The 19377-nt window shown below is 40.8% G+C and overlaps 1 protein-coding gene across 11 annotated transcripts in view; it reads left to right on the plus strand.

The window, feature by feature from the left end:
• The window catches only part of CHD5 (chromodomain helicase DNA binding protein 5), a 133781-nt gene that overhangs the window by 38009 nt on the left and 76395 nt on the right, over positions 1-19377 (plus strand). For all 11 annotated transcript variants that reach the window (XM_075279768.1, XM_075279777.1, XM_075279778.1 and 8 more), the window contains exons 3-11: positions 3056-3229; positions 4756-4874; positions 6298-6536; positions 6677-6798; positions 8015-8141; positions 8937-9109; positions 13354-13578; positions 14473-14673; positions 15853-16064. In XM_075279768.1, coding sequence (XP_075135869.1) covers positions 3056-3229; positions 4756-4874; positions 6298-6536; positions 6677-6798; positions 8015-8141; positions 8937-9109; positions 13354-13578; positions 14473-14673; positions 15853-16064 — 1592 coding nt within the window. The remainder of the gene's footprint in view (positions 1-3055; positions 3230-4755; positions 4875-6297; positions 6537-6676; positions 6799-8014; positions 8142-8936; positions 9110-13353; positions 13579-14472; positions 14674-15852; positions 16065-19377) is intronic.

Consider the following 19377-nt stretch of genomic DNA (forward strand, 5'->3'; position numbering starts at 1 on the left):
TTATATCTACGGAAATGCTGGCGGCTTTCCTGTAGTTATAATGGTAGCAGAAAGACTGTGGAGGAAAGCTCAGTGAACTTTCTTTTCAAAGCGCTGCAGGAAGAACCGCAATGCGTTCCCGCCATGGTTTTCCCCCAGCCCTTTTTTGCTGCGGGACGCCCCGTGGGGCCTTCGCTAAAGGGCCCGTTCACACGGAGTAAACGTGTGTGTCTTTTGGCAAAACACACGTGCAAAAATAAGACTCCCATTGACTTAAATGACATTTTGCACGTGTATTTTGACGTGTTTTTTTTTTTTATACGTGTAAAAAATGTCATAGAAGTCAATGGGTGTCTTATTTTTACACGTGTATTTTGCCAAAATACACGCGCGTTTACTCCGTGTTAACGGGCCCTTAAAGGGTAAAAAGTTGCAGTTATTTTGCACAAAACCCTGACTTGTGGAAAAATGGAGACTTTTTCATGCTTTCTATATCAGAAAACTAGCGTACAGGGCATGATAAATTCCCCCCATACTCCTTCTTCACACTGAAGGTTTAGCTGCTTGTGGTTTATAATCTTCTGTACTGGAAACAGCACAAACGCCAATTATGGCAACAAGTTCCACATTTAGAGTATCAAAAAAAGCATAAATGGAATAAAAATCATAAAACTTAACCTTTAATTACAATGAGATGCTATAAAGGATATATTATCATTGTAATTAAATGTAAAATTTTATGATTTTTGGACCATTTATGCTTTTTCTTATAATCTTCTGTACTCTTTGTTATGGGTATCGGTTCTCCCTTTGTGTTTGCATTATACACAATAACCTATCTGAACAGGCAGCGATGCAGTGTAAAGTATGGGGGGTGAATAGAGCAGAAGTGGGAAACTAAAATGAGCAAGACCATATGCACATGTCCGCATATCACGTACGTGTGGCGTCAGCATTTTTTATGTTTTTTTTTTAACCAATGGTGATGCAATGAAAGTCTATGGGTCTGTGAACAATAAATGGGTGACTTTTGTCATCCGTTTTTCATGGACCCAGACAAAATATAATTTTTTTTTTTTTTTTTTTTTTAAATTGGTCTGCTTTTTACAGTTATGTGAATGAGGTCTTAGGAAGTGGATTCAGGTTGTTAATATTTATGACTGCCTAATGCTTTATTCACATCTGCATCGTCATATCGGAAAACCAGGAAAACAGACAGCAATAATGGAAGGGATGAATTAATATATAATGGGGACTGTCAGGTGTCCATTTTTTCCCCAGCAATAGCCAGGCTGGCATGCAGGCCTTTTCTGCTGATTTTCGGATAGAGATTGTGACGCTGACTCGGACGCAGCCTAATACAGTAGTCTAGTACAGTGCTAAAATATAGTAGCTTTATACATACGTACTTATAGAAGACTGTATCAAGCCCTGTAAACTAGTTTTTTATGTTAAAAAAGTCGCAAACCGGTGTTTTGAAGCCACTTTTCACAAGCATTTGGCATCTATTCCCGTTTTCTGCCACTGTTGTAGAACGTGGGGGGCACCAGAGGCCTGAAATCTCCCAGCATGCCCCGCTCAGTAGATGTCTGCACGGATATCGTAAAACCAGGTACAAGAGTGAATAGCAATAAGGCATTTTGGACACCTCCGAGCTTCGTGATCTCCAGGTAGAAGGGCTGTAAACATTTATGAAGGCATAGTCTGCATCTCCAGCTAAAATAGCGGCGCCCGAAATAAAAATGAAATGACTATATTCCACAGTGTGACATTTTCATTGTAGACTTTGCGCAGTGAATGTATTTTTACTGGAGCAGAATGTTCTTGGGATTAAATGACTTCTTTAATGTCTGTCATTTCTACCACTGACCTTGTATAGACTTTTTAGGTCTTGCGTAGGGTTGTTAAATAATCAGCAGGACTTGTGTTGTTGTAGCTTAAGAGTCGCTCCTGTCCACTGTAGTGAATAAGCGTCGTTTCTTTCTTATGTGGTTCCTCTGTTGTTCCTCCTGGAAATGTGTGGGTACATTAACTTGGTGTTACTCTTCCTCTTGTTAGGTCGCGGAAAAAAAAAGCAACCTGCCCTATCTTGACACGTCCGCATCAAGACAATCCCTCCAGACTAGGTCCATTCATTTGGGCCTAATCCGGAGCAGAAAGCCGCGACTGTCAGAATCCGCGACAGTCGCTTCCTGCGTCAGAATCCGGACCAAAAAACTATGTGTGAACTAACCCTTACAATTTTTTATGTGTATATATATATATATATATATATATATATATATATATATACAGTAGATATAGATATTTTTTTTTCTTGTAGGGGGGAGGTCTATGACCAGCAGCAATATCAATGTATAGAATATCCCATAAAATAGGGGAAAGAGAAAAAAAGCTTTAAAAAAAATAAAAGTTCTAAATCCCTCCTTTCCCTAGAATAGACACAAAAGTAGAAAATGACTGTGAAACACATACACATTAGGTATCCCTGTGTCTGAAAGTGTCCGGTCTACTGAATATAGGGTATCTGCAGTGCTCCTGTTCCATCGGGAAGGGGTTAATAGGAGCACTGCAGATACCCTATATTCAGCCAGACTGAATTCCATGTGGGGGGAAAAAAAATCCTCAACCTCTGGGAAGGGGCAGACAGACAACCAAACCACCCCCTCCCCTTTCCCAGCATCTACTGCACCCAAAAACTCCGACCATTTTAATTTTTGAAATTTTCCAGTAGCTGCTGCATTTCCCCCCTAGGCTTATACTCGAGTCAATAAGTTTTCCCAGTTTTTTGTGGTAAAATTAGGTGCCTCGGCTTATATTCGGGTCGGCTTATACTCGAGTATATACTGTAAGCTCCAGAGCTAAATAATTATACAATACCAATAATTAGATAATATCATTCAAAATAATTAATCATTAACTTTTTTTTTAAACTTCAATCAAAACTGACCCGACCTCGACTCTCACTTCTCAGCCCATAGCTATAGAGTTTGCTGTGACATATCACATAGGGTTACACATAAATCTTCTGCATTTTCCTTTATAAAAGCCTTATGATCTATCATGTCTCATTCAGGGAAGTGATGAGGAGCTGTCTGAAAATGAAGAGATGGAGAAGTCGGAAAGTGACGGCAGTGACTACGCGCCCAATAAGAAGAAGAAGAAAAAAATTAAAGAGAAGAAAGAGAAGAAATCAAAACGAAAAAAGAAAGATGGAGAAGATGAAGACAATGAAGAAGGATGTGTAAAGGTAATGTATACCTGAGGGGTGTGCACCTAGCTACCAAATTATCATTTCCAATATCATTCCAGTACATCAAGTGCCACGTCCCTGTCATCAATTACTAGGTGCGATGTCAGACATTTAGTTGTTTCTCTGCTGGTATGGCAGCTCACAACACCTCGAGTGGGACTGAGCTGCAGGATCAGGTGCAGCTTGGACCAATTCTGTGGTGTTGTACTTGGTAAACAGTGAATGGCACCCTCCAATTAGATATCAATGATCTACCCAAAAGATAGGCCACCTGTATTATAGTCCAGATTCTCGCTTGTCCAGTGATACAAGATTGGCATATTTACCATAATGATACTATAATAACGGTCATATTATTTGTCACACAACTTTTCCAGATACAGATATGACTACGAAATACCTGAATAGAGGGCAGTGAGAGGTATTTTGCAGGAAACGGCTATCTGAAATATGAATATATTAGCCATATATATAGTCAAATATGAACAACTAGTTTTCTTTAAATTGATCCATCAATTATAATGTTAGGACATCCCATGTGGTCCCAATGAGACTCTCTGTAGTTACTCTTGACTTCCTTAAAGGGGTATTCCCAACTCGTCTGTTCACCAACTTGCAGGCTGTGTGCTCTCTTCACTTCCTTGCTTTCTCCGTAAATTGGTGGGCAGGGTTTCACTTGTTCTTCTTATATCTCTTCATAGCAGTACATGTTTGCAGTCAGTAATGAGGGATGGTTGTAAATAAGTTAGCACAGTATCGCTGGAAGATGCACAATATGAAGCTGATAGCAGAGCTGGATTTGATAGGTGATGAGAATCCCAAACTTACATGCCAAGGCCCAAGAGTCAGCTTGCAATAAACTCCATTTTAGGTCTGTGTTTACATACAGAGGTAACAGACTCTCTGTCTCAGGCCTTATCAGCAAAATTCAATTAGCCAACCTGATAACTGGAAGAGGGAGATAAACAACTCATAAATACAAGTGAGCACTCAGCTCTCCCTCCCTTCCTGAGAGCAGGGAGCTATGTCACTTGTCCTGGGCGGAGAGATAAGATCATCCCCAGGACTGTGGTTATGGAAACGCAGTGTAAACAATGAAGTGAATAATCTCAGATAGCGGCCAAACAAAGCAGTTTTGTTTAAGCAATGTAAAGTCTTAAATCTACATAAGCTAGCAGTATAGATAGGATCCTTGAGATGGGACAACCCCTTTAAGGGCAAGTGAAGATGACTATAGACTTACATCTTATAACTGCGGTGCTTTTATTATAGGGATCAGTAAAGGTCTTGGCAGTGATGACATTTTCTTGACAAAGTCTACATAACACCTGAATTTTTGCTTCTACATGCAGATTTCCACCGTCAGGCGGCACAGAGACCTTCTTATGCCGTGAATAGAATTTCTTAATAACCTATTATAGAAGACTGAACACAACACAACCCTAAGATATGAACATAATGTTGTACTATGTATACTGGTATAGTATTTTTCTAAGAAAAAAAACAACATATTTTTTCCATAGGAGCCAAAGACCTCAGCACAGCTGATGGAGGAATGGGGACTGGATAACGTAGACTATGCCTTCTCTGAGGAAGACTATCATACACTGACCAATTACAAGGCCTTCAGTCAGTTTCTCAGGTACGTGCCTTTCTGAACCATAGCACAAGTGGGGTAAATAGTCTTTTTTTTTTTTTTTAAAGGGAACATTTTTGTGTTCAGTGTGTACAAAACATAAAAGAAGAAGCCATACTTAGCTCTCTTACCCTCGCCACTCCTGTTCTGATCAGGCGGCGCTGGCGTCTACTTCTGGTTCTGTCTTGACATACAGTAAGTGCCTGCTTAGCTAATAGCTGGCCACAGGATTGATCTGCCTTAGCTCGGTCATTGGCTGAATGGGCATTTCTTGTGGCGGTACAAGGTAGTAAAGACCACCACGGACGGTAAGTGAGTGAATGAGAGCAAAATATATGTAAAATATTTAAGTAGTGGTTCTGAGCTGCTTTAGGCTGAAAGGATGTGAGGCTTAAGTTGTCTCACAATGTTAAGTTCAAATATGTTGGTACAAGATACAAAAACATGAGAATGCAAATTTAGGCCCCTTATATATCCTATTTTGTATGATGGAAGTATTTTTGTAGACAGATAGTATGAGGTTTATGTTAGTAATACATGCTTGGTACTTAAAGGGTTTATCCACTTTCTCATATTGATGATCAATATTGGATCTGCGGGGGTCTGACAGCCAGGAGCTGCACTGCTTACAAAGTTTAGAGGCAGCCCTACAAGTGGCTATACTTTGTATGGCAAGTAAGAAGTGTTGTTCCCTGCACGTAAACATTACCAGGAGCTGTCAGACCCCCATCTAAGGATGGGTTCACACTACCCTTATTTAATGACCGTTGTTCTCATCCGTCACAGGATGAGAGCAGTGGACATTGACCAAGAGATGCAAACAGAGCCCCCTCCGTTATGCTTTTTACTTTTCTGCATGCATGACTCTTTCTTCTTTTACCAAAGTAGACAAACACAGTGGAAGACAGCGTCCATCATGTTCTTTAGTTCTTTACATTAGAGTCAGTGGGCATACACATAGTCGGAGGGGGCTTTGTCTGCATCCATCACTCTTCTACTGTTAATGTCCGTTGCTCTCATCCTATGATGGATAACAACAATGGACCCTAATAATGGTAATGTGAACATATCCTACTATTGGATATAAGGATAGTCCATCAATATTAGAAAGTGAATCCTTTAAAGGATCCATGTCACCAGGACACAGTTCTATTACATTAGTGCTAAAGCAGAAAAACATATGTAACCTTGTTCACCAGGTTTTCAGATAGCGTGTCATGGGATGTTTCTGCAGAATGCCTGAAAAGACTACAGGGGAAACAGCATATGTGGTTGCACGTGACAGTGATCTATTCGCAAGAACAGCAAAGCACCACCTAGCTGTTACCTTACTATTCTGGATTTATTTGCATTATGGTTAGCTACTAAGAGATCCATGAGCAGTCGCCGCGTCATAATTAATTATGATTTACTTTTATATTTATTGTAGACCTTTAATAGCAAAGAAAAACCCTAAGATTCCAATGTCCAAGATGATGACCGTGCTGGGTGCCAAATGGAGGGAATTCAGTGCCAACAACCCACTGAAGGGCAGCTCAGCGGCGGCAGCTGCTGCAGCCGTTGCCGCTGCTGTAGAGACTGTAACAGTTGCTCCTCCGCTGTTAGTTGCTCCGCTGCCACCTGTTCAACCGCCTCCTATAAGAAAGGCCAAAACCAAGGAAGGGAAAGGTATGATCTTGATGGGTTTGTCTATGTACATGAGCACCAATAATGAGGCAGTACTATGTTTTTAGCACTGTCGATCTCTAGAAAAGATTCTACTTTGCTGAATGGTTTTCAATAATAACTCCTTGATATCTGACGCCCAGGGCCTGGTGTAAGGAAAAAATCCAAATCCAAAGACTCAAAAAAGAAAGGGAAAGGGAAGAAACTTGCAAATCTGAAGTTTAAATTTGGAGGAATGGCAAGCAAAAGGAAAAAAGGGTCTTCGGTGAGTTTGTGCAGTGTGATATGGTTGCAGTGTCGTTGTTGAAAAAAGTATTAAATAAAAAAAAAAAAAATTATGATAACTTTTTCAAATAGTCTCATTTTTGGATGAATCTGCTTTGTAAACCTATATGCCTCCATAGACTATGAATGAAACCTGTGTATTGTCTGACCCATCGAGATTTTTAGTTGTAACTAGAGATGAGTGAACACTATTCGAAACAGCTGTTTCGAATAGCACGCTCCCATAGAAATGAATGCACGTAGCCGGCACGTGGGGGGTTTAAGCGGCTGGCTGCCAGCAAAGTCTGCGCGCCGGCCGCTTCCATTCATTTCTATAGGAGCGTGCTATTCAAAATGGCTGTTTCGAATAGTGTTTGCTCACCTCTAGTTGTAACATCTCACAACATGTACAGTAGCTTTGCAGTGGTATGTAATGTAATGCAAAGATGGAAGGTGAATGATGTTAAAAATCTAAACCCTGACATTATTGGATTTTTTGCAACTCTAAATCCTGGGCTAAAGAGAGGATGAGATTTCATTAAGTGCTTATAAATACAATGTGTGAATAGAGCCCAAGGCCAAATTCACATGACGTTTGCATCTGCAGGTAAAACAGCATGGACCCTTTCATTCTTGTGGCAAACCCTGGTCACAAAAATGAACTAGGAATAGTCCTGGAATAGGACCTCTCCTTAGTTTTGTCCCTGGGCTCACAGCCCCCTACATGACTTGTGATAGTACACTAGTCATAGGAAGCAATGGGTCAGTGTGCTAGCTCTTATAAATACAAAACACATATACCTGTGCATGAAGCCTTAAAGGGTTTGTCCAGGAACTGGACCACCCCCTGTGGAGGCCAGCGAAGTGTAAGATTAAGAAAAAAAATGGATCAGTGACCTCAGTGGACACAGGACGTTTTGCATCCAGTCCCCGACACACAACCAATCAGACTCTTATGGCGGACGGGTGAATATGTTATTTTTTTCTATTATTATTTTACACCTCCACCGGACTCCACAGGGGTTGCCCAATTCCTAGACAACTCCTTGATGTAATGTAAGCCAAACCTCTCTATGGCTAATTTGCTTATGAGTGCAGCTTGCACTCGTCGTACCTGCCAGTGTCACCTACAAAATGACAGGTCGCCTATTGCACAAGGCTGATCACAATAGAGGGAGCAGTAATAGGTCTGACTTTAATTTTGGTTGTACACCCAGAGTGAAGAGGATGAGAGAGAGGAGTCTGACTTTGACAGTGCCAGCATCAACAGCTCCTCTGTCCGGTCGGATATTTCTGGCGGTCTGGGAAAGAAAGTGAAGCGAGGGAGGAAAAAAAATAAGAGGAGTAAGTAATCTCTTTTTGTATCTTTTGAGGTACTGGGTGTTTTTAGGGTATTGAGAAAATCTGAATTTTGGGGCGTAACTATAGGTACAGAACCTATCTAGGAGATTAAACATGGGTATTTATCAACTCTTGTCTTGTCTTTGGTGGCCTTGAAGGGGTTGTCAAGTTTAGGAAACCCATTTTCATCCCCTAATAGAGGATTCTGAATTGATATTGATTTAGTGGGGACCCCTGTTCAGGTTCCGCATCTTTTGGTGAGAGTGGACAATGGTTACAAAGCGCGTCTTATACTGGGCAGGACTTGTCACGTCCACGCACTATATAGATAGCCTATTGATTTTCGACTTGGTTTTAAAAATCCTTTCTTTTAGGGCCTGTCCAAAGTGAACAACTCTTTTATTTTTCGTTATCTGAATATAAACTGATTACAATATGTCCGACTGCTGAGACCCCAGTGATTAGCTGAAACCTGACAGCTAAATTTTTGGTTGTTCTGCAGCGCTACCATTGGGGGAAATGAATCATTATACGTTGGCTATTAAAATGAATGGGCTGTCTGCAATGTAGGGACATGTTGGGTCCTCCAGCGCAGGAGACACTCATTGAACAAGACACCCAAGGGCACCCTCTAAGCCAGACATGGGTTCTATAGAATATTTAAAATCTGAAGTCAAAAGTCGTATTCCTAGAAGGTTGTTCCGGACCACAGTATCCATTGAAAAATGATAAAAAAGGCAAATCGTTGTATTGAGACATTGTAATATGTATTCATAATATAATCTGGTTTCTGTCTAGTTGAAGTTGGAGAAGGAGATGGATATGAAACAGACCATCAGGACTACTGTGAAGTCTGTCAGCAGGGAGGAGAGATAATACTTTGTGACACGTGTCCTCGTGCCTATCACCTTGTCTGCCTGGATCCAGAGCTGGAGAAAGCCCCCGAGGGCAAGTGGAGCTGTCCACACTGTGTAAGGCTTCATTTATTCTTTCTGGCAAATGCCTATTAAGCGAGATGTAGCAGAAGATCTCTAGATGTCACAGGCCCAACGCTTGAGAGATTCCCGTGACGTGTCCCATTTTGATTTCAGTCACAAGTGTTATGGAGACTTTGTATGACTCCCAATGACTTTATGTATCAATATCTGGGTTTGAATACTATCAGACATCCTCTTCCTCATCATTATTATTATTATTTATTTTATTAATATTGATGCATTTGGCTATTTGAATGCAGATAACTTAGTATTGTCAGAAATCAGATCAGGAAATGATCAGAATCTCTCAGTATTTCGGCCTTGGGCCTGTAACTAAGCGATCATATCTAACTCTAGAAGTACTGTATTGAACTACTAATGTATACTAAATCTTCTAGGCCGTCTCCTACCAATATCAAGCACAAAACTGTAAACTTTGTCAGCCATGTTGCTTTGTCTCAGGGCATTAAAGAGGTTGTCCAGGAATTTTTATTTATGGTCTACCTTTAGGGCTCGTTCACATCTGGGTTGGCATTCTGTCTGAGTAAGTCTGCCTGAGGACCCCCCGAATGGAATATCAAATGCAACTGCAAGCGGTGTGCCAGTGAAAGCACACGGACCCCATAGACTTTAATGGGGTCTGTGTGCTTACCGCCAGATCTCTACAGGGATCATGCGGACAGGAAAGTAGTTCACAATCTACTTTCCTGCCTGAATGATTCGTGCGGGCAGTGCGCAGCCAACACATGGACCTCATTATAGTCTATGGGGTCCGTGTGCTTTCATTGTCCACCGCTTGCAGTTGCGTTCGGGGGTCCCCATGTGGATTCCCCGAACAGAATACCGAACGCAGATGTGAACGAAGGGTTAGGAGACACCATAAATATCTCAGTTGTCTGTCGGTACCCAACCCATAAGATATTTTTGGCTAAAATCATACCTTTCTACTTAAATCATACCTACAGTCCTATGAAAAAGTTTGGGCACCCCTATTAATCTTAATCATTTTTAGTTCTAAATATTTTGGTGTTTGCAACAGCCATTTCAGTTTGATATATCTAATAACTGATGGACACAGTAATATTTCAGGATTGAAATGAGGTTTATTGTACTAACAGAAAATGCGCAATATGCATTAAACCAAAATTTGACCGGTGCAAAAATATGGGCACCTCAACAGAAAAGTGACATTAATATTTAGTACATCCTCCTTTTGCAAAGATAACAGCCTCTAGTCGCTTCCTGTAGCTTTTAATCAGTTCCTGGATCCTGGATGAAGGTATTTGGACCATTTCTTTCTACAAAACAATTCAAGTTCAGTTAAGTTTGATGGTCGCCGAACATGGACAGCCCGCTCTCAAATGATCTGAAAACAAAGATTGTTCAACATAGTTGTTCAGGGGAAGGATACAAAACGTTGTCTCAGAGATTTAACCTGTCAGTTTCCACTGTGAGGAACATAGTAAGGAAATGGAAGACCACAGGGACAGTTCTTGTTAAGCCCAGAAGTGGCAGGCCAAGAAAAATATCAGAAAGGCAGAGAAGAAGAATGGTGAGAACAGTCAAGGACAATCCACAGACCACCTCCAAAGAGCTGCAGCATCATCTTGCTGCAGATGGTGTCACTGTGCATCGGTCAACTATACAGCGCACTTTGCACAAATAGAAGCTGTATGGGAGAGTGATGAGAAAGAAGCCGTTTCTGCACGTACGCCACAAATAGAGTTGCCTGAGGTATGAAAAAGCACATTTGGACAAGGCAGCTTCATTTTGGAAACAAAAATTGAGTTGTTTGGTTATAAAAAAAGGCGTTATGCATGGCGTCCAAAAAGAAACAGCATTCCAAGAAAAACACATGCTACCCACTGTAAAATTTGGTGGAGGTTTCATCATGCTTTGGGGCTGTGTGGCCAATGCCGGCATCGGGAATCTTGTTAAAGTTGAGAGTCGCATGGATTCCACTCAGTATCAGCAGATTCTTGAGAATAATGTTCAAGAATCAGTGACGAAGTTGAAGTTACGCCGGGGATGGATATTTCAGCAAGACAATGATCCAAAACTCCGCTCCAAATCCTCAGGCATTCATGCAGAGGAACAATTACAATGTTCTGGAATGGCCATCCCAGTCCCCAGACCTGAATATCATTGAACATCTGTGGGATGATTTGAAGCGGGCTGTCCATGCTCGGCGACCATCTAACTTAACTGAACTTGAATTGTTTGTCCAAAATACCTTTATCCAGGATCCAGGAACTGATTAAAAGCTACAGGAAGCGACTAGAGGCTGTTATCTTTGCAAAAGGAGGATGTACTAAATATTAATGTCACTTTTCTGTTGAGGTGCCCATACTTTTGCACCGGTCAAATTTTGGTTTAATGCATATTGCGCATTTTCTGTTAGTACAATAAACCTCATTTCAATCCTGAAATATTACTGTGTCCATCAGTTATTAGATATATCAAACTGAAATGGCTGTTGCAAATACCAAAATATTTAGAACTAAAAATGATTAAGATTAATAGGGGTGCCCAAACTTTTTCATAGGACTGTATATGGAAAATGTCACCCTTTCCGTAGGTATAATGGACATATTGTGATTTACAAAAGTGACACGTTTTTTGAAATCGCAGCATTTCCGCTGCAAATATCTTTCTGCAATGAGTGAATGGGATTAACCAGAATCCTATCCATTTTGTACTGGTACAACGCTACGGTTTCTGCCACAAAGTCGCAGCTTTTACGCTACATGGGGCCCTGGCCTTAAAGCTTTTATTAGGAGGATTTTTGTACACAGAATGATTCCAGATAAAGAAAAATCTGACTGATGAAATGGAAATCTAATTTGATTAACACTGAGAGATTATATTCTTGACCCTTCAGATTTTAACAAAAAAAACTTGGTTGACTCAAAGGTGACATTTCATCATTTGGCCAGTGTCTATGATTTACGGTCAGAATTTCTACTTCTTGAATAGACACAGCCGTCTTATCTCACGGTGTCTAGGCTCTGTTGTCTCAGAAAATAGACTCCTTTAATTTCATAAGATATTTTTAACATTTTGATGCTTTATTGAAAAAAAAAAAAAAAAGAGATGAAAGAAAATGATATATAAGATAAGCTCTGCTGGAAGAATCAACAATTCATTGTCACTGTGCAGTTGTCCCCTGCTGAGCGCTGAAATAAGATGAATATTGATGATGGAGTCTTTCTGGAAGGTGCCCAATGAATTCGAATATATAGAACGCTTGTGGATATTTTGGTTCCTGGAACATATTACTTTCACAGTGAAGGTTCCATAGGTGCCTAATATCGTATCCCTTTAAATCTGTTTGCTCTGCTTAGTTATTTCTATCTATTTAGTTTTAGGGAAACATGGCTGCTTGTACAGGTCTCACAGGGGTTGCCACATAGGTTTTCTATAATCCTGAGCTTCAGATCTATGACAGGACTCTTGCTTTTATACAGTATGAGTGCTTATACCAAAGCCTAACCTGGCAGGAGCTTGGGAAAGCTGATAAAGTAATCACCAAACCCAGCTTTCCAGAAACAGATCTTGAGGCTAAGGCCCCCCCCCCGTGGTGTCCCACAGCAAATAAACGCTGTGGGAAAATCCGCAGCCGCAACGCATTGCGGTTCTTTGCAGAGCACTTTGCGCAGATAGTTCGCAGAGGCTTTCTTTGCGAACTTCCTGCCTCAATTATACCTATCAGGAAATGGCCAGCGTTTCTGTAGGTATAAGTGACATGCTGCAATTTCCATAACCGCAACAGTTTTGGAAATTGCCACGTGTCGGCAGTGCGTGTTTTAATGCAAAGTGGGGATGGAATTTGCCAGACTGTAAAACGCTGCCACGTGGGGCCCAGGCCTTTTCTGCAGCGATTTCCTGCAGTTTTTAAAGATCTCTGTACTTTCTTCTTCAGTGGAAACTTTCATTGTTCACTTCTAGGATATAACAATCTTGGTCATATGATACACACAAGTACATGTGTTGTTACAAGACAGCACTATGATAACTATGACGAGCCATACACCTGTGTGTCCATCACATGGTAGGAAAGATTTGTTTCTGTATCTTTGTTCTCATGCACATGGACTTCTTAACGTATTAGCACTAAGATTGCTGCACTCCTTATCTCCTCCTTATACTACTCCTTACTCCTACTCCTTATAGGATGGAAAACCCCTTTACTGTACAACATGATAATGTTTTCTCTAATGCTGCCTCTATATCTCTAGGAGAAAGAGGGCATCCAGTGGGAGCCAAAGGAGGAAGAGGAAGAGGAGGAGGATGGGGGAGAGGAAGATGATGAAGAAGACGACCATATGGAATTTTGTCGTGTCTGTAAAGATGGAGGGGAGCTCTTGTGTTGTGACACTTGCCCCTCCTCCTATCATTTGCACTGTCTTAACCCACCTTTGCCTGAAATACCAAATGGGGAATGGTTATGCCCGCGCTGCACTGTAAGTGCCATTATGCCATCTTCACAAGCCTTAGATTCACCTTCTGTAGATGAACATCATCACACTTAGAGATAGGCGCATTGATCCGCGCGATTCGCCATTCCACCTGATTTGCCAGCTCTATTTACCTCTGATGTTGTAAGCTCCTCTGATCCATCATATACTAGAGCCTCCTCTAGGAGTTATGGTCCCGTAGGTAGAAGTGGATCAATATCTGTCTTATAACTCATTGCTCCTGCCTTGAATTATTTATAATAGCATTTTCACGGTTCAGTTCCACATCTGTTTAATGCACACAAACTGCAAACTACGAGAATCTATACCTTTTATCATTTTTAGATTCAAAATTCCTTACTATATCTTAACTGGGGTCTGAGCTTTGATTTTCTGAGACAGAGCTGTAAATCCCCTGCCAAAGAGTAAATGTTAAACTTCTGGTTATCTTTAGTCACCACAAGAGGGAGCTTATATGTTACTGACTTAAAGGGTTTGTTTAGGATTTAGAAAACATGACTGTTTCTTCTTCTCAGGAAGTGACATCATTTCCATTGGTCACATGGCCATACTGCTGCTCCGTCTCATTCATTTTAATGAGACGTAGATGTGGCATTGCCATGTGACCGACAAACGGAAGGTCATTTCCTGAGAAGAAGAAAGCAGCCATGTTTTTGACTCATGCCCATCCCCTTTAAGTAAGTAAACTGAGCTCCTTCTAGTGGAAGCTGCACATATTGGTATGTTCAAAGCCTAGAAAAGCTCTGGTCTCTTTTTATTAGCCAGTTTATAAGGTAGGCTGTACAATGAAAAATCAGTATCCAAATACCGTAGTTGCAACCGTTGGAGGCCTTCTTCACTATTACCATAATACATACATCTATATTTTCTTATTTATAGTGTCCGCCTTTAAAAGGAAAAGTTCAAAGGATTCTTCACTGGGTTTGGAGAGAACCCCCTACATATGTATCAGGACCTCCAGGTGAGATCGATCCCCTCATGCCACCTCCAAAGCCCATGGAAGGAATTCCGGAACGTGAATTTTTTGTCAAGTGGGCAGGACTCTCTTATTGGCACTGCTCGTGGGTGAAAGAATTACAGGTGAGAAAATAATTGCAAGATAATTAGGATAGAAAAACACATAGATTTATTTTTCTTTAATTTGGCATTCCGTAGTCTTTCATGTCTGATAATCCGGCCCGATGTTAAATTTTATGGTGGGTTTCACATGGAAGTCCAGCGAAGGACTGGTTAAACCCATAGCAGCTGGTCAGTGAAGGACACGGACAGTTAAGGTTTTTGTTTTATTTTCTTTTATCTCTTCCAAGAGACATAACTTTTTAAATTTTTCCATTGACATAGTTGTATGAGAGCTTGTTTTTTTGGGGGGCAATTTATAATTTTTAGTGGCCCCATTTAATTTAATTGGCAGATATATATATAAAAAAAAGTGGAGTGGTGGTATGGCAAATAATTACACAATTTTGCCATTTTTTTATGTCTATTCTGCAAAAAAAAAAAAAAAAACTTTAATAAGATGAAATTTTATTCTTTGGGTCAGTATGGTTATAGGCATGAAATGTACATACAATACATGCAGGTTACAGGTTTTCTTACTTTTAAAGATTGAAAACTTAAAAACAAATAATTTTCTGTAAATATGTCAACCTTTTTTAATATAATAACTTTTTAATTTTCTATTATTGGAGTTGAGGGCTTATTTTTTGCAGGGAGAGTTAGTTTTTGTTGGCATTTTGGTTTATGTGTGATTTGACACTTAATTTTTTTTGGAGGCAAGTTAACCAAAAAGCAGTCATTTGCCATTGTGAATGTTTAATTTACAAAGAATTTTCTAGATTGGATAGAGTTATGGCAAAGTCCTCAGCTTTAAGCATTAATGCGCGTATGAGTTGCCTAACGTAATCAAAAATATTACTATTTTGTGACAACAAGCAGAGTTCTTGAAAATGGTGGAGATCTTAAGACTTATATCCTCTGATCACTTGAGTTGTAACTTCCATAGACTTGTGATTTTTTTTTCTGCAATCCATTTTTTGTAAGAATAATTGACATGCTGGGATTTCCAAAAACACAACGGTTTTGGAAATCACAGCATTTCTACTGCGCATATTTTTTCTGAAAAAATCCCATCCACTCTTCAGGGACTGTAAAACGCTGCCGCCAATGGCGTTTACACCCTGTGAGGCCCTGACCGAAAATGAGAAAAAGGTAAAACATAGCAAAATCTGCTGATTAAAAAAAACCATATCTGTCTACCAGCTCGAACTTTACCACACGGTGATGTTCCGGAATTACCAAAGAAAGAATGACATGGATGACCCGCCACCATTTGATTATGGATCAGGGGATGAGGACGGCAAAAGTGAGAAAAGGAAAACAAAAGACCCTCAATATGCAAAAATGGAGGAGAAGTATTATCGCTATGGCATAAAAGCGGAGTGGATGATGATCCATCGGATAATGAACCACAGGTAGGAGAAATGTCTCTTCATGCCCTCTGAACTTGTAGCCTATTGTCATAGCAAAATCATTTAGGAACTGTTGTCAGAGGGTTTGAGCATTTTATTAGGAATAGTAACGCTATAAAGTGAAGGAAGGGTATGTTCACCTATGAGCACCATTTATTTGTGTGTAATCTGTATAAAATCTGTTAAAAATATTGGGCAACTATATGAATTACATTATTATCTTGTCCTGATCGTGAACTGGTACTCCAGAGCTACAGTAAAGGGGTTACTCACTTTCTAATATAGACGACCGATCCTTAGAATAGGTTATCAATATTAGATCTGCAAGGGATAGATTTCAGTGGGACAATGCCGCATTTCCTAAACCCGCTGCTACAGTTTGTATGGCGAGTGAGCAGCACAGCTCCTTGCTTGTAAACTTTACCAGGAGTTGCACTGTCCTAGATCAGATAATCCGTGGGAATCCAGGGTGTCATACCCACACATATGTAATAATGACAATCTATTATAATGATAGGCCATCAATATCAGAAAGAGCATAACTCCTTTAACATATCTGAGGTTTGTCATTGGAATCAGTCAACAAGTTTACTAGCAGTCTCACCACTATTAACTTTACAGAGTTCCTATAATACAGCTAGGTTTTCTTACGTCATATTACTATACATGGACTGGTGATACTTGAGAGAATGCATGTCACCTGGGCAAACTGTGTGCAGGCAACGTACAAGCAGGGACTGCAGAAGTTACCTTTACGTTTCTTGTCTATATTATCGCACCACAATGCCTGACCATAAACCTGTGAAAAAGGGTCTTTAGTCTCCACGCCCCAATTTTTCTCATATTAACCCTATAGCAACACTAAAGGTCCACACCCCTGCATGAAATACCCCAGACTCACTGGCCCACATTTACTAATACACAGTCCAGTCACATTAATGTTGACACCTGTGAAAATTCAGAATAACCACCTTTCACAGAGCGGACCGCTGCAAGACGTGCAGGAAGAGAGGGGATGTTGTGATGATGTTCACTGGGATGTTGAGCCATGCTAACTCCAGTGCCGTGGCCAGCTGCGCTAGGTTACGAGGTTGAGTATCCATGGCGCAAACAAACCGGTTGAGGTGGTCCCACAGATTCTCGAATGGGTTCAAGTCCGGGGAATTTGCTGGCCAAGGGAGTACGGTAAATTCATCCTGGTGCTCCTCGAACCACGCACGTACACTCCGAGCTTTTTGACACGTCGCTGGTAGATGCCATCATCCTGAGGAAAACCAATTCGCATGTAGGGGTGAACATGGTCCGCAAGGATAGATGCATACTTGTGTTGATCCATCGTGCCTTCCATAATGTTGAGTGCACCCAGATGGCTGATGACACGTGCCTTCTGCGATTTTGTTATTTAACATTGACATCAAAAGTAGGCGGTGGTCACATTAATATGACTGAACTGTGTAGTTAGACAGGGTAAACTTAGCCAGTCTGGAAATCGACCAGATTTATCACGGTCACTGATGTTGGATGATAAATCTGGAGTATCTTTAAATCTGTCTAGTATAAGTTTATATTGGGACCGCGGGGGAAGCACGACGATGATGTGTGACCCATGTGACCCAGTTACAGGCCACAGCGATCCCTGACATCAGTATGAAGCACAGAACACAGCAGAGAGTCACACCGGGGCCCAGGAGAGGAGAGTAACACTGCTTTTTATATTTGATCATCTGCAAGCTAATTTGTATACTGGCCCTTTAAGGAAATTTTTTGAAATGACTCTTAATGCACATATGGATTTAGTCTGAGAATTTTGGGATAAAAATACTTTTCTTATATATTAAGAGCCACAAAGCTGAATTTGACCTTGACAACAAAATGCTGCACATAAAAGATCTTTATGGTCGGTAGATTCACAGTTTGGTGGAGACTCTATAAAGACATCACTTATGAATGTGACAGTAGAAAACACCGTAAATTACTTGGCGTTCTGCGAGGAGCTATGCAGTCTGAATCCGTAAGCAGTATGTATTTATCTTTAATAGGTCATATTAATTTTCTTGTCCGCTCTGCATCATGAGCACAGTAAGTGTCACTTGTCCGCAGTAATCGTGAGGGTGCAAGGAGAATGGCCATAGAAAGTCGGTGCACTCTATTGTCTAGTATTATTTACTGTGCGTGCACTGAGGATGACGTCTATAGCAAAGAGGTTATTGCCAAAACCAAGATGAGCCAAAGATGCACCAAAGTAGTCGTAACTAGAGATGAGCGAGTACTGTTCGGATCAGCTGATCCGAACAGCACACTAGCATAGAAATGAATGGACGTAGCCGGCACGCGGGGGGTTAAGCGGCTGGCCGTCGTCAAAGCGGAAGTACCAGGTGCATCCATTCATTTCTGTGGTGCGTGCTGTTCGGATCGGCTGATCCGAACAGTACTCGCTCATCTCTAGTCGTAACTACAATATTAAATATGGGACCACGAATTTCTCACTGAAAAATCCAAGGGTCCATACAAGGGTCTGTTCACATCTCTTTTTTGCTATACTTCAGAGGTATTTGTAGGAAGTGCGCCTAGTGTTTACCTCTGAGTTATCCGTAGGCCCATATTCACCCAGAATTTGCCAAAATTGTGTCTCTTTGGCATGCGTTGGGCCAGTATATGTCATCGTAAATTTTTTTCACTGCATAACAAAGCACAGTCTACTAACATTTTCTTTGCAGAGACACATAGTAAAATAGTTGTTCTTGTTTTTTCAAGTAAAGTTTATGAAGATGAACTACATCCCATGCTTGTATAGTGGAAGATGTCCCATTGGAGGTATAAATCCTAACATACCTCCAAATTAAAGGGGTTGTCCAGTTTGTAAAAAATATGAGCCAAATAACAGAATGCTTCAGTACAAAACACTTCCTAATATATATCCTGTTTAAATTTGCCACAATTTATCCGATTATATTTCAGGTCATTGACCTCAGCTGTGATTTTTATTTATAAACTCACTACCCCTTCCTGTGAGCAGTTCAGCCGGCAAATGAATCATCACCTCAGCATGTGAACTCCTTGCCCCTTGAAGCCACTCATACTGACCTCTGTGAGAGGGGTTTATCACAAGACAGACAGTGTGACACAAAATAGACCCTGTAGCAGGAGGGAATTTGCACACAGGGAAGAGTGGAGAAGGGAGGGGTACTCAGAATGAGAGCAGGCAGATGAATCATGGAGAATGTAGTTTGTCCACAGATTCACTGCATGTCAATGACAGTGTTATGAGGAGCAGCTAGTAAAATAAAGCTTAGCAAAGGCTGTAAGGGGGAACAGT

This window comes from Leptodactylus fuscus, chromosome 6 (genome assembly GCF_031893055.1).
Source record: "Leptodactylus fuscus isolate aLepFus1 chromosome 6, aLepFus1.hap2, whole genome shotgun sequence".
Classification (NCBI taxonomy): Eukaryota; Metazoa; Chordata; class Amphibia; order Anura; family Leptodactylidae; genus Leptodactylus; species Leptodactylus fuscus.